Raw genomic sequence first — 14,486 nt, 5'->3', positions numbered from 1 at the left:
TGTTTGGATTTTAGAAAAATGCATGGATCTCCTTAACTTCTGACCAATGGGGAGAGACACCATGAGAGATGGAGATTACAACTTTCATGAAACTGAGATAAAGATTGGCAAAAAAAAAAAAAAAAAACTGAAGAGAGTTGTGCAAAAATGTCCTGCAAGTTACTAGAAGTTTTCCTGCAGAAACTATGAATAAAGTTATGACTGTTGGTGTTTTGGATAGGTATGTTGGCAAGTATCAGTTCACATGCTTTAACAATTTCATGCAATCAAACATAAAATTAAAAACTGTGTAAATGACATGCCCCCACTTAACATACAAGAAAAAGAATGCTAGTCTATTTCTAAAGAATCATAACTAGAACACTGAAAAACAAAGAACTAAAAAGAATGATCAAAGCACTAAATGTAATCACTCTACAAACATATTCAAGACTGAAAGCCTTTATGCAAACTATGCTACAAAAGAAAATTTCTTACACAGCATTCAAGAAGGGAAAAAATTAAATCTATATCCAAATAATGGTTACTGCAAAAATATAAGATATGTTATTTTGAGGTTTCCACTGTGTATTATGGGGTTTCAGTCTTGTTTTATACACACAGGGCTATCTACCTTGCAAGTCAGCTTTCATCAATGCAACTTTGTCAGCAAAATTAAAAAAAAAAGCAAAATATATTAAATGTTAGTAAGCAATACTGAAATGGGCAAACACAGAAGATTCAAAAAAGCATGCTGCTGTAAAGGGGGAGAGAAATGCTATGTAGAGCAAACAAATTAATAATTAACAGCCATAAATCTTAAGAGAAGCCAAAAATGAGAAAGCGAAAATTGATTAGAATTTCACTACATATGTATTCATAAAATGGTTAATTGAGCCAATGACATGTAATGAAGGAAAATTAAGAGGGCTTTTGCATGTTTTCCTCTCTTGGATAGATATGAATGCATTGCCAAAATGACTGCACTGCTTAGCTGAAGCATGCAGCCCCACTTATCATGTGTAGATACAATGTATACGATAGTCATTATCAGACCCTTTCTATTTTTCCCTCCCTCTGGGTCTTTTCTCTTGCTATTGCAGTTAAAGTTTAAAACTGTAATGACAGCCGTTCTCTGCCAACCCTTGGACCTTACAGTGACACCAAACTATCCAAATGGAGACAACATCATTTAGAGAAGATGAAAGAAAAAGTAAAGAATGGAAGAAGCAAATTGCAATATAATTCCCCATCAAGAAAATTCCTTTACAAGATTGCAAGGTGGAGTATTTGTCTTTGCTTTTGCCAGACTAGGTACTTATTGCTTACAGGTCTCAGAGTTACATCTATATTTTCCCTACCTTTATAACTGTCTTCAACACTCACAAACTGCCATGTGAATATTTATTACAGAAGAACCTCACTAATAAGGGTTATCTTAGAGATGGGTGGAAAGGGAACATCTATCTCAATACCTTTAGAGTATAAACTGAAGATATTTTCTAACAAACACAATTTTAGGTTTTATGAAAACACAAAAATAGATACCAGACTAATTAGATGCTATTAACACTGACAGCCTTTGAGGTAACTGCTCTAGTGAATACATGAGAGTTATATGTAATTAGATTTTATACAAACTGATGTTTCTATAAATGCCAATTTTAAACATCCTCCTTACAAATATATTTTTATTAGAAATTCTGAGTCACGGTATTCTTTATAAAATGTATTGAATGTAGCCTAAATTATATGAATATTCACAAATTTAGAAATCACAGTATTGTAACTACTAATTGTATCATCATAATCAGTACAGTAATAATAACAAAAATAATAGTTGCTTTTAATAATAATAATAGCTAGTTTTTCTCACTTATGATATCAAAGAACCAAGGATCACTAAATTGCTCAGTTTTTGTTGTTTTTTCCAGTCTGTGAGAGGTAAGATCTTTATTTCATGGTACTAAAGGCTGAAAATAATTAACGGCTGTTAAAAAACAAAATCTTAAAGCAGTATTCCTTAGTGCAGTCCTTCCTGAGCACAAGCCCAGCTTGGGTCAGGGGCTGTGTTATCAATAATACTGTTCCCCTGACTTGCTCAGCAGAAGGAAAGTGCAGGAACAAGAACTGACGAAGAGCCATGCTTTTGCTTTTATCTTTTAGTTTTTGTAAAAATTATCAGAAATAGAATTGCAAAATAATGCTAAACTCTAAAAATGGTAAAGTTGCAATTTTGAAAAATAACCTGCCTCTCCATATTGTACAGCAGACACTCTGAGTGCCTGCCAAGTCTTTATGTGAGCATAAAGATATGCTTTATTATTATGTTTTTATTATCACAACTGTTTTTTATATTTTCAGGTATTACAAGAGAATTCAGGCCTAAGCCTGACAAGTCACATTTTTCAAAGAACTCATCTTCTAGAACAATATTTAAACACTGACAGGCATTTGCACGAGACAAAGCCTTGAATTTTTCTTTTAAGTTTTATAATGTTCTTTTTATTTTATCACTGAATAAAATTGGGAGCAAGCCACAAAGACTTTTATACTAAGTGTTTGAAAATAAGGATATTTTTGAAAAGGAAAGGAAAGTGAAGGTAAATGACAATGTCTGGAAACCAAAGAAACAATAGAAAAAGGTGCTTAGGTGTCTGGGATTTCAAATAAGACAAACTTGGGCTCAAAGCTTCCACATCTTCGTACTTGCTGTGTGACATTAGGAAGATCACGTTACATATGTAAGGCTCAAATTGTTTTTTAGTTCAGTCGCTAAGTCATGTCTGACTCTTTTGCAACTCCATAGCCTGCCAGGCTCCTCTGTCCATGGGTTTTCCCAGGCAAGAATACTGGAGTAGATTGCCTTTTTCTTCTCCAGGGGCTCTTCCTGACCCAGGGATGGAACCTGCATCTCCTGTATTGGCAAGCAGATTCTTTACCACTGAGTCTCCAGGAAAGCCTCAAGGCTCAATTTACTCCTCTAAAATAATCCAATAATACCTTGCTGTTAGAGTCTTGAGAATTAAATGAAATTGCATATATATAAACTTATTGTTATCAGTGCTTGATCAATGGTAGCTTTAATAATGAAGCATTTCTGGAGCTTATAATGCAATTTAAGAGTTGAAGGTTATGAGTCAATGCACGTGTCTAAAAGCTGTTTCACTGACTTCATGTACAGAAGTTATATCTTGACTCAGTATTGAGCTTAACTGAGTCTGATTATTGGTGCACTGCCAGTCTCTATTTTCTCTTATCTAAGCAGCTCAATACCTTTCCAAGCAGTAATTTTCAGAGTTGTAAGACCAAAAGCATCAGCATAAGTTAGGGACTTGCTAGAAACATAAATTCTAGAGTCCCATCCTAGATCTACCAAACCAGAAACTTTGAGGGTATGTCAAGTGACATGGGTTTTAACAAGTCCCCAGGTGAGTTTAATACTTGCTCAGGTTGAGAAACATTAATGTAAAGGGAAAAGGACAATGTAAACTCCATCTGCAAGCTAACACATGTCATGTAAATAAAATCAACTCTTACTCATTGAAATAAGTTAGAGAGAAAGGCAGCAAGTGATTATTGTGAGAAAACCAATGGCTTCTCACATGAAAGAAGCTTAGAGATGTGTCGGTCTTGTTGGGTGGAAAATCATGGGAAGATATTATTAAGTGATGTCAAATTTGTACTATTTCTGTTAATATTAATATAAGGTTTAGTCATTTTGATGCGATTTGAACTCAAAATCCCTTAAGACAATCATCTTTAGAGAAATAATTCATGGAATATCTAGAAATTGATCATGAAAAATATGTGTATTTCATCAATTACACCCATGACAGGCACATCTGAGATTATTCCTAGGGACCATAGAGAACAGAAATAGTCTTAAATTAAAAACTGTTAATCTTGATGTTGGAGCAAAAAAAATTGGGAAGTGTTAAGGCAGGAAGGCAGGAACATGTCAATATTCTAAAAATAAAGGAAAAGGGGTTAAGAGAGGGTGAGGATTATTAAAGCTCAGATATTAAAGCAAACTAGATAAAGTAAGGAAGGAAACAATGATATAATCTACTGAATGATTTCAGATGTTCAAACCATAGTTTACAATTACTCAAGAGGATTCCAATCAATCATATTAACCAATTTGCTCATTAGATTATGATGGAAAATAACACCAAATTTTATTGTAAATACACTTTCTCAATATGTTTCTCATTAGTTTTCCCTCCCACTCACCCACTCAATTATGTGGCAGTGGTGGGAGGTCATGTGTGTGTGTCTGTTTTTCCATCTTGTGAATGTTTAGCTGTGAATGTGTCTCTGTCTGCTCCCACCATCTCTTTATAGGTGAGAAGTCATCAAGCAACTTGTAGAAAGGCCTATTTTTGAAAAATTTTTCAGAAGAGTTTGTAGTAACTTAAAAAAAATACATGTATTCTCACTTATTAGATCACCTTCAAGGATTAAAGTTATGTCTCCCATTTATTTACTTAACAATTTTACTTCCTTTGATAAATTAATGACAGAATAAAATACATAGTTTCTTTTTGTTTTACAAAAGTGTGTTATTCCAAAATATGAAATAAAGAAATATGGTAAAACATTAAAAATTAATTCATCAAAGATTTCAATTAAATAACCTTATTCTCTGGCATGATTAAACAGTTTGAATTTCATCTGACTTTTCAGGATAATATATGCTGCAAAGAGGGAAAAAAAGTATTTTCAAATAAAAAATGTATATGTGCTTAGGTGGTTGCTAAACCTAATAGCATTATTTTGGCTGAGAAGAAATGATTCGTTAGCGTCTGGGGAACAGGAATTCACATGTCTTCCTTCATTTCTCCCATGTGAAATTTCATTATGAATCCAAAATTTTCAAAATGGCCCAAACTGTATTCAACATTAAAGGAGAAGCAGCAACACATTCAGAGCTACAAAATTCAGGATAATGTGATTAAATTGCATTTATGGAGGGAGAAATGGCTCAAACAATCTGAGGTGTTGAAGTGAAAATTATCTAACATGAAAGCAGCAATCAAAAAGTACTCCTACAGATCTTAGTCTGATAAAGAACACAAAAGAACAGAAAGATACTTGAGCATACTTCTGAAGTGTAGAATATTAGCCTTGGGGAATAGAAGAAACCAATTTTTGCTAAAACAAACTCATAATATGTGGGAGACACTTGTGCTGTCATGTAGACACAAATCATATAGTGATTTGAGAATGAATGTCTGAATGTTATTTTCTTGTTAGGTCTTATTGAATGTAGATTTAAAACAAAAAAACTAGCCTCAAGTTGATTAACATTTGCTGGAATAAATATGTTTTTCTAGTTCAAATGGAGTATCTATTAAATACTATAAAGCAAGCATTGCAGAGCTGATTAGCACACTAATGAGATGAACTATGGAATGCAAAGAGGTAGAAAAATCAAGATCCATAGATACAGCTCCCATTTTAAATTTATTGAGCATTAGTGTAGGTTTGCAAACTGTCCAGAAAATTTAAGATGTACGGGATGAGTAAGGATTTTTTAAGCCTTAAACAGAGATTTGGCCAATTGTCAGAAATGAAAATGTTGCTGGCCAGAGAGATCTGTTCTCATTTATAGGTGGAATCAGAATTATTTTGAGTGTAATAACGAAGACCTAATACCTTCACATCCTCTCTCAATCTGTCCATTGCAGAAAAGAGCATCTGAGATGAGGTCTGGAAGCCGCCCATTTAGATCAACCGATGCCAGGCACCCTTGAAAGCCCTCCTTGGCATGGACGAGCTTTGGCAATGATTTGTATGTTTCTTTGGCCACTCCTCCTATATACAAGTCACCTGTGGGAAGACAAAAACTTGGGTCACAAAAGTAACTTGTCATTGACTTTAACCAACAGTAGGACAGGAAAAAGCAATAGTAAGGTTTATTTTTCATTAAGTTAATTTTCAAAATTAATAAAATGTATAACTATTTTCTTAAAAGTACAAAACAGCAGAAGCGTTTGACTAATACATCAGCACTAGAAGAAATTTCTAGAAGCTAGTTCCACAGAAAACTAATTAATATAGTGTGGCCGAAAGGAATGAACATGGGCCATGAAGAGGCCCCTGAATTAAAATCTAAGTTGTCATTTACCAACTCCATGGCTTCAAGCACTTAAAAAAAAAATTCTCTGGTAGTTAATAACCTCGTTTCTTGAATGGGAACAATAAAGTGCAACCTATAGGACTGCGTGAGGATTGAAAGATAAAATAATGGAGAGTATCAGAATGAAAATACGTAGTAGATGTTAGAAGGTGCTATTATTATCAAATCTACCTTCTGCTTAGAATTCTCATTCTAGGCTTTTCTGTTAACTGGAAGCTCAACAAATTCTAAACATCTTAATGTCTAAAATTGCCTTTTCTTTTATGCTTAAATCTATTATCCTTGCTTGTACCTATCTTATTCACCAACTCAATCCCATAGTAGACTGTATATACCTGAATATTCCACCCCTTTTCAAGTATTTATTTATTTATTTTTAGGTAAAGGTATACCACTTTGAATTCGTTAAGCTGTTCTGTGATCATTTAACAAGGCATCAATTACGTTTCCCCAATTTTATTTCAGTTTCTAGTGGGACATTTTGCTTTGCTTTCTCATCTTCATGTCTCTAGGTTTGAGACTTCCGAATTTAATGAACTACTACTTTAAAAAAAGAGATTGTAATCCAAGTTTGATTCTATTTCCTTTCTATCACCATATCTGGATAGCATTGAGTAGATGTAACTGACTGACTCTAGTAGACACTTAACCAGTGCAAAACATAAGGAGGGTCACCACAAATTTCCTTGATATACTACTCATATTTTTTTAAGTCCTGGTAACATATTCTATTTAGCTACTTACTTTTCTGAGTTTGCATTGTCATTTGAATTTTCTGTCTCACCTTAACCATTTTATTTAACTCTCATGACACCTGATACCTTCTCCCACTGTAACACAAAACTCCTACATTCTTAATGTTTTCCCGAGCCCCTTTGTATTGTATTGCATTTGTATTTTCAGGAGACTTGGGAGTGAGGAGAACTATGTGCTGATGCTCAGTCCGGTTGTTGAGTCATGAGTAACAAAAGCCTTTGTGTCTGACCCAGAAACTGTGTCTCCTGCCACCATCCACAAAACAGTAATAAGCTATCTTGGTAAGTAGGGTAAAAAGCAACATATAGAATATTCCTGGGTTGTACTGATGAGTAAATTGAGCTTGTTTAAAGTCACTGAGCCATAAAAACTGAGAACTTAGGTCCCTGATCCACTAACTAAAGCTCAAAGTACTAAACTAGGATGCCAGAGAGCCTCCATAATTGGTACTGAAGGTACTGGGTATGTTCACTTCTGATACTTCTTAAATAGAAGAAAACACCTATTGATTATTAACCAAGATTCCTAATATTAAAGGATACCATGCTTTGGGTCTAAAATAGGATACTACCTTTGAAATACATGATTTTTTCTTCCACATTCCCTTTCTCTCAGTCTTTTCTCCCACATTTCAAGTGATTGTGTTTTACTTGCTTCAGAGAAGGGATATGGATCAGAAACCAAAGACATAAAGTTGTCCTTATATATTTGATCCTTAAAATTCAAGACTTTTAAAGGAGTGAAATAGAATATAATGGCAATTACGTGAGATGAGTAAAGCTTTCCTGTCCCTCATGTGAGTAAGCAGGAGAGAAAGTTGGAGGAGAAGAAGTGTGAACATAGTCATTCCCAAAAAGAGGACATAGTGTTCGGATGTGGAGAAGGCAATGGCGCCCCACTGCAGTACCCTTGCCTGGAAAATCCCATGGACAAGGAGCCTGGTAGGCTGCAGTCCATGGGGTCGCAAAGAGTAGCAGCAGTGTTCTGATGTGAGGTCTGCCGCTAAGTCACTTCAGTCGTGTCCGACTCTGTGCGACCCCATAGATGGCAGCCCACCAGGCTCCCCCGTCCCTGGGATTCTCCAGGCAAGAACACTGGAGTCTGGTGGATGTCAAAACCTCAAGCAAGCTGAGGAAAGTAATAATGATCAGTGGCAAGAGAACCCAGAAGCAGCAGTGTAATCTTCCAGAAGAAATAGCTGCAGGGTAGATTTAGACATGCCGAGAGCTTAGTGAGCCTCACAGAGCTTTCCCTATCCCACATGGTGTGGAAGCAACAGAACAATTCCCAGAGTAGCCCAGGGACGAGCAGAAAAGGGCTGGTCTGAGGAGGGCTTCCCCAGTGGTGCAGACAGTAAAGAGTCCTCTTGCAATGCAGAAGACCCAGGTTTGATCCCTGGGTCAGGAAGATCCCCTGGAGGAGGGCATGGCAACTCACTCTAGTATTCTTACCTGGAGAATTCCATGGACAGAGGAGCCTGTCAGGCTTCAGTCCTTAGAGGTTACAAAGAGTCAGACTTGACTGAGAGATTAACACTGAGGAGGTTATGCACACAAAGAATAAAGATGGTGAGTAAAAAGTCAGTGGGCACCTATGCTGTGAGTATAGATTATTTGAGACTAGCTCCTGAGCAATCTCTCTCTATTCCCAGAATATTGGTACAGTGGAAGTCTTCCACCTCCAAATAATCTAGACATAACCCCAGGAAAATGAAGGAAGGAAAAGTTCCTGAGGTTAGATTTTCACTAATTCAAAGAATCAGAGCTCCAAACAGAACCTAAGGTGAGTTCTAGAAAAACAGAGACAAGTGCCCTTTGTTGCTCATCTGAGAGAGTGGGCTGACTTGTACTGTTAGATGTCAAATGCAAGGACCCACTTCCTACATTCATGCATTGAAATAAATTTGTTAGGAAATTTCAGTTTTCCTCTAGGCCTACTGAATGTGGTATCAGAGAACAGTGGTAGCTGAATGAAGAATTCTTGGCACTGCTTCAGGCTGTAGAACTTAGCACTGAAAATTAGGTATGGGATGCTACATATATGATCATCAATTTTCTTCTTTCTTTTCGATTTATTTTATTTTTTGACTGTACCACATGGCATGCGGGATCTTGGTTCCTCAACCAGGGGTCAAACCCATGTCCCCGATATTGGAAGCTTGGAGTCTTAACCACGGGACTGCCAGGGAAGTCCCTCCTCTTTCTGACTATAACCTCCTCGAGGATAGAGATTGTGTCTTTGTTTTCAATTCTCCCTTGGTGCCTAGTACTGGGCCACAAGCACAGTGAGCACTAAATACTGTCAGTCAGCTGATGGACTGAAGTCATGTAGAAAAGAATCAGAAAAGAAAGAATGGCAAGGCAACACAAGGGGAGAGAGCTAATTCTAAAATGCACTTACTTCCATTCCCCACTTCCTACTATGTCCTACTTTTTTCCTGTTAGCACACTTTCCCAAATAACTTTTTAAAGCTTATTGAAGAGAAGTAGTAATCTTTCTCTTGTGCTGTTAAAGAGCAGAAAATATTGATTCAAGCCATGCAGGATACAAGCTTCAGACAAAGTAAGGTGGATGAGTTTGGCTTTATAAGCAGGGGATTCATTATCATTTTCATTACTGAAGCTGTGCTTAGCACGGCCACTTAATACAGTCTTTATAAACTCTTCATATAGCAGACGGTGGTCTCAAGTCCCTGGGTGGGTTTCCATAGGAAGAGAACAAAGGAAACCTTTAAGTGGCTTGAGCCCTGTGTAGCATTAGCAATTCATCAAAGATGCAGGTTCTCCTTTCGATCCTTAAGGTGATGGAAGGAAAATGACCCATTAGCGCTAATGGGATCTTGAAGGCAAAATCCTGTGCATGGAAAGGAAGCTGGGTGTTTTTAAAGATGCAGCATGTGAATGATACCCAGGATGGACATCTAGTAAGAGTCAGTTTACCATGGACTTCAAGCTATGCTCTTACTCTTTCTTCAAGCTATGAGTGACTGGTTGATTTTCATTAGTATTCTTTAAGTAGGCCATATACAGAACTGACAAGGAAATGATGGAGCTGGGCAAAAAAAGATACAAAGAACATGTACAAAGCCAGATATATATCAAGAAGCCGTGATCTTTGGCACTAGTGTGGAATGCATGTGTGTAGGGTGTGTGTGTAACAGTCCCCTCTCAAGAATATTATCTGTAGAATGACCTGAAATGATACCACAAGTATCTGTTTCCCAGTAGCTGGGCAGTAACGAGCAGGAAATAGGGCACAAGCTTTTTAGTTATATCTGGCTACAGACCCCTGTTCTGCCATTTACTGATTGCCTCAGTGTAGGTACATGAAGTTATACAACTTTCTCAAGAGTCAGATTTTTCATCTGTGAAATGGGTTAATAATGCCCACCCTGTCAGGCTGTGAGAATCACAGAGAATGCATGTAAGCACTGGGCACAGAGTGTCCTCAGCACATGACTGCTACTGGTATGGCAGTGTTGGTGTGTGTGGTACGAATTATCCATCAACAGTGTACCTCATTCTATGCTGACCTGCACTGAGAAATACAGAAGAATAAGAAGTCTAAGTTCTCCCCTTGTTTCTAGTATAATTAGAGTGGTAAGGTATCAACACACAAGTCTTATTTTCCTTGACTTAGTTTAGAGGCATTTGTGTACTTGAAGTGTGCCTTGCACTATCCAAGAAGCAGCTTGAGAGGATTCTTTGATATACTCCATTTGAATCCTAGCAGCATTAAACCTGGCAACAAAAGCAGGACAGTTGTTTAATGCATATCTTTTAATTTGACGTAAACAGACTGAGACAGAAAAATTCTGTGAATACCAAGGGCCAGGTTGTAAGGTTCAGGCTAAATGTGCCTTATAAAATCAGAGAAATAGAAGGATTTTATGGCCATTGATTGTAAGCTGGAATATTATGAAAGAGTTTAGATCAAAAGAAAATATAGGATGCATTACTTTAGAATGATATAAACGCACACACCAAACATGGGGAATATCACAAATACACAGGAAGACAAAATTAAAACAGCATTCAAGAAAGAACACAAAAGGCCAGAATAGGCCAGAAAAGAAGAATTTTCAAAAGGACCACGGTAAATAATGTTGGATAAGAAAAGTCAAAGGAAAGCCTTTGACTTGAGTAACATGATAGAATTTGTGACTCTTTTTTTTTTCCAAAGGCGGCGAGAAGTCCAAAAACATGACATTCAGGCTAGGAGATGAGAGAATGTGAAATAGCAATAATCTGGAGAGAAGAGAAGAAATTGTATTTAATATTCAACATGTGTAATTTGAGTAGGAGTGTCCTTTAGGAACCAGATGATATGAACCAGGGGCTCAGGGATGCTGGGCCTGGAAGACCTGGCTTGGGAGCCATTAACCACAAGCAGAAAAATGAAGTGGGGTAAGAAGTTTTCTCTTTTCTTAAAACAGGGAGCATAAGGCAGTTAGAGCAAGGACTTGGAGAGTGTCTTCCAAAAGCAGAATGTAAGCATCAAGGTATAATTAGTTCTTTGACTCAGCTTTCCTGTTTATTCATATGCATTTTTTAGTGCCTCAAACATCTCAGTTTCATTTTAATTAAAAAGAGCATACATAAAAAGGACAACCGCTTTATAGATTTGAATAGCTAAAACTCCAGGGAAACTTAAGGAGGCTCCTGCAATCTCTTGTAAGTGGCATATGGGGGCAAAAAAGGTGAAACAATACACACTGTCTTACTTTCCAACTGGCCAGACTGGAGGAGTTTCTAGAGGCTTTGCTGAGAGGATTTGACCTTGTTTAGCAAAGTTGGAGACTGTGCTAAGTTTCCTCTCAATTCTTGCTGTGATTGGCTAATAGAAAAAGTACAACCAGGCTGGGCTAGTTTCTTAGAGTTATTCTGAAGGAAAGATGTCCTTCCTTACCTTTGGGAACAATCAAACTCCACCTTCTTCCACCCCCCACCTCCACTGATTTGTATCTTTCTCTTCAATTTTCATCTTTTGTTGCATATCCACAAATGAACATCTGCAGGTTATATCTAGACCATGTAAGTTAAAACAGGTTTTCTTGGGGAGAAAAAACCACAAAACTATTTTTATAACAGGTGTACCCTTTTAGATAAAGAAAAAAATAATCTCTAGTCTCTGAAGAACGAACACTCACTTCATGCTTTTTCTGGGGAGAAAGCCGATGTTACTATTTCCTGTGATTGTTTAAATAAATGATGTTAAATTCCAGAAAGCAAAAGCATGGGAAGATGTTAATATTTCTCTAACACATTTGAGCTTAAAAGGAGACAAATGGAAGCTTTAATAACAAAGCACACATTGGATTGAACAATAAACACTATTCAAAATCACATCTGAGTTGAAGGCACAACAAATTATCATTATTGAAGTCAAAACTGATAATCTAAGTGGGTTTTTTGCTCTGAGACACTAGATCTGTGTCTTTTCTACATCTCTCTGGGAAATCAGGTTACTTTTACTTTTAGAAATTCCTTGTTGAAGAGGTGCTCAGTGGTCACCAGTTTGCCTTCTTAGTTATCCTTTAATATTTATACACCTTAGCCTTCCTTGTTGCATAAAAGGTTTAATCCTAGAATAATCTGTTTTTACTTCTGCAGGAAATAGCTGTAAATCGTAATCTTTAGGTTCGTCCTGGCTTTCTAAGTTCAGCCTAAAAATAAACCATCATCTTTCCTATCTCCTCCTACTGGGAAATTACTTCTAGACTACCATGTTTTATAGCAGTCACATTTCTAGTCTCCCAGTCCTGAAGGAAATCAACCCTGAATATTCATTGGAAAGACTGATGTTGAAATTGAAGCTACAATACTTTGGTGTCTGATGGGAAGAGCCATTTCATTGGAAAAGACCTTGACACCAGGGAAGACTGAACACAAAAGAAGGGGGCAGCAGAGGATAAGATGGTTAGATAGCATCACCCACTCAATGAACATGAATCTGAGGAAACTCCAGGGGACAGTGAAGGACAGGGAAGACTGGTGTGCTGCAACCCATGGAATTGCAGAGTCAGACATGACTGAACAACTGAACAACTGTGATCTTCATCAAAATTATTTTCAAAACCATTTCAATTCCATTCTGTTTTTCACACCTTCCATTCAAATGGCTGCCAGGCACTTTGGTGTTGATGACTTGACTTTGCCAATACGTCTGGTGTCTGTGCCTCCATCTTCCTTTCCTTTTCCAATACTAATCTCCCTTTCACCATGTATGCCCTCCGCGCAACAGCCCATCATCTGGTGTCCTGCCTCCATTCATCCTCCTCATTAGCACCATATCTGCCATCTCCACACTGTGTTCTGATTGCTTTTATACCTCTTGCTATCTTTCACATACCCTAAGAAACTTTTTCTAAACTTTCAACAATCTCTCCCCAACAATGTTGGCCAGGTAGAGAATTAAACTAACATCAATCCTCTACCTATTTACTCATCTTTAGTCAAAATGTATTTTTCTCCATCTCTGCAATACTGCACGTTTATGCTATTTCATCATTCTTTGCAACACATGGCTTCCCTATCATGAGTCTTTTCCCTTCCAATATTCCATTTCAAAACCTTATCCACTTTCTAGGTGTCAACACAGATTTCACCTTGTTTATATGTTTTCTCAGTCATAGGCAAGTATGATCTATGAATCCCCATAACACCTAAAATCTCTTTTCTGACAATTACCATTTCATTCCCCATTCTTTATGTAGATATTTCATCTTCCCATTATTTTATAAATTCTTTGAAGAACCATCATAAGCAAAGCATCTTTTTTAGTCTTGTTTTCACTTAGCATTCACTAGCTATTTGTTGACTCACTGAATGAATGGATGAATTTGCAGTTTCCATTCAATAAATAATCATTTAACCATAAAGACAAAGTGAAGGTTTTATGAATACAGCATTCATATTTGTCCCTGGTTCCCTCCACTTGAGAAGTAACAGGTAAAGTTAATTGTGGGGAATTTTATCTTCTACTGATCCCTTCCTTGAAGATATCTAGCTTATTAAGAAGGTTCAGTGCCGTGACATTTTTTTTATTCTGATAGTGTGATTCAGGAACAGTTTTAACTGACGTGTTGAATTTTTTTCTTTTTTTTTTCTTTTTGTAGAGAGAGGCAGACAAAGATAGGTACAGACTCTATCAACGAGTCTCTTCTGCAGTTAAAGTAAGTGCCAGAATCTTTGTGGGAAACTAAATTTCTGTCTCTCCTGGCCCTCTACCTCATTCTAGCCTTGTTCAGTCTATCATTCTCTCTGTGGCCCCATATACAAGTATGTCCTAACTCATGCAGCCTCCATAGGCACCCTCCACACTATGGACACTTTATACTATTTTTCCAGATGCTTCTACGCTATCACACTGTTATCATTACAGAAAGGCATGCATTTATTGTCTGTAGCCATAGAAGAGAGCCAGGCTAACTGTGTAGATCCCTGATGCCTTGCCCGAGTACATCTGTTACTCCCTATATGCACTTCTTGTGGGTTTGCAGGTGTCACTCTCCATCCAGCCTGTGGACCACTACTCCAGGACCTAATGAGTCCCTCTGGTCTCCTCTTACTAATTCGAAGGCCACTGCCAGCCACAGGTATTCCGG

General features: G+C 37.2%; 1 protein-coding gene across 9 annotated transcripts in view; it reads right to left on the bottom strand.

Annotated features, from left to right (window-relative positions):
* Positions 1–14,486, bottom strand: part of NRXN1 (neurexin 1) — a 1,213,874-nt gene that overhangs the window by 581,867 nt on the left and 617,521 nt on the right. For all 9 annotated transcript variants that reach the window (XM_070292299.1, XM_069583366.1, XM_069583363.1 and 6 more), the window contains one exon: positions 5,641–5,814. In XM_070292299.1, coding sequence (XP_070148400.1) covers positions 5,641–5,814 — 174 coding nt within the window. The remainder of the gene's footprint in view (positions 1–5,640; positions 5,815–14,486) is intronic.

This window comes from Ovis canadensis, chromosome 3 (assembly GCF_042477335.2).
Source record: "Ovis canadensis isolate MfBH-ARS-UI-01 breed Bighorn chromosome 3, ARS-UI_OviCan_v2, whole genome shotgun sequence".
In the NCBI taxonomy this organism is placed as follows: Eukaryota; Metazoa; Chordata; class Mammalia; order Artiodactyla; family Bovidae; genus Ovis; species Ovis canadensis.
Note: the sequence above shows the minus strand (reverse complement) of the source record. Positions and strands in the feature narration are given on the sequence as shown.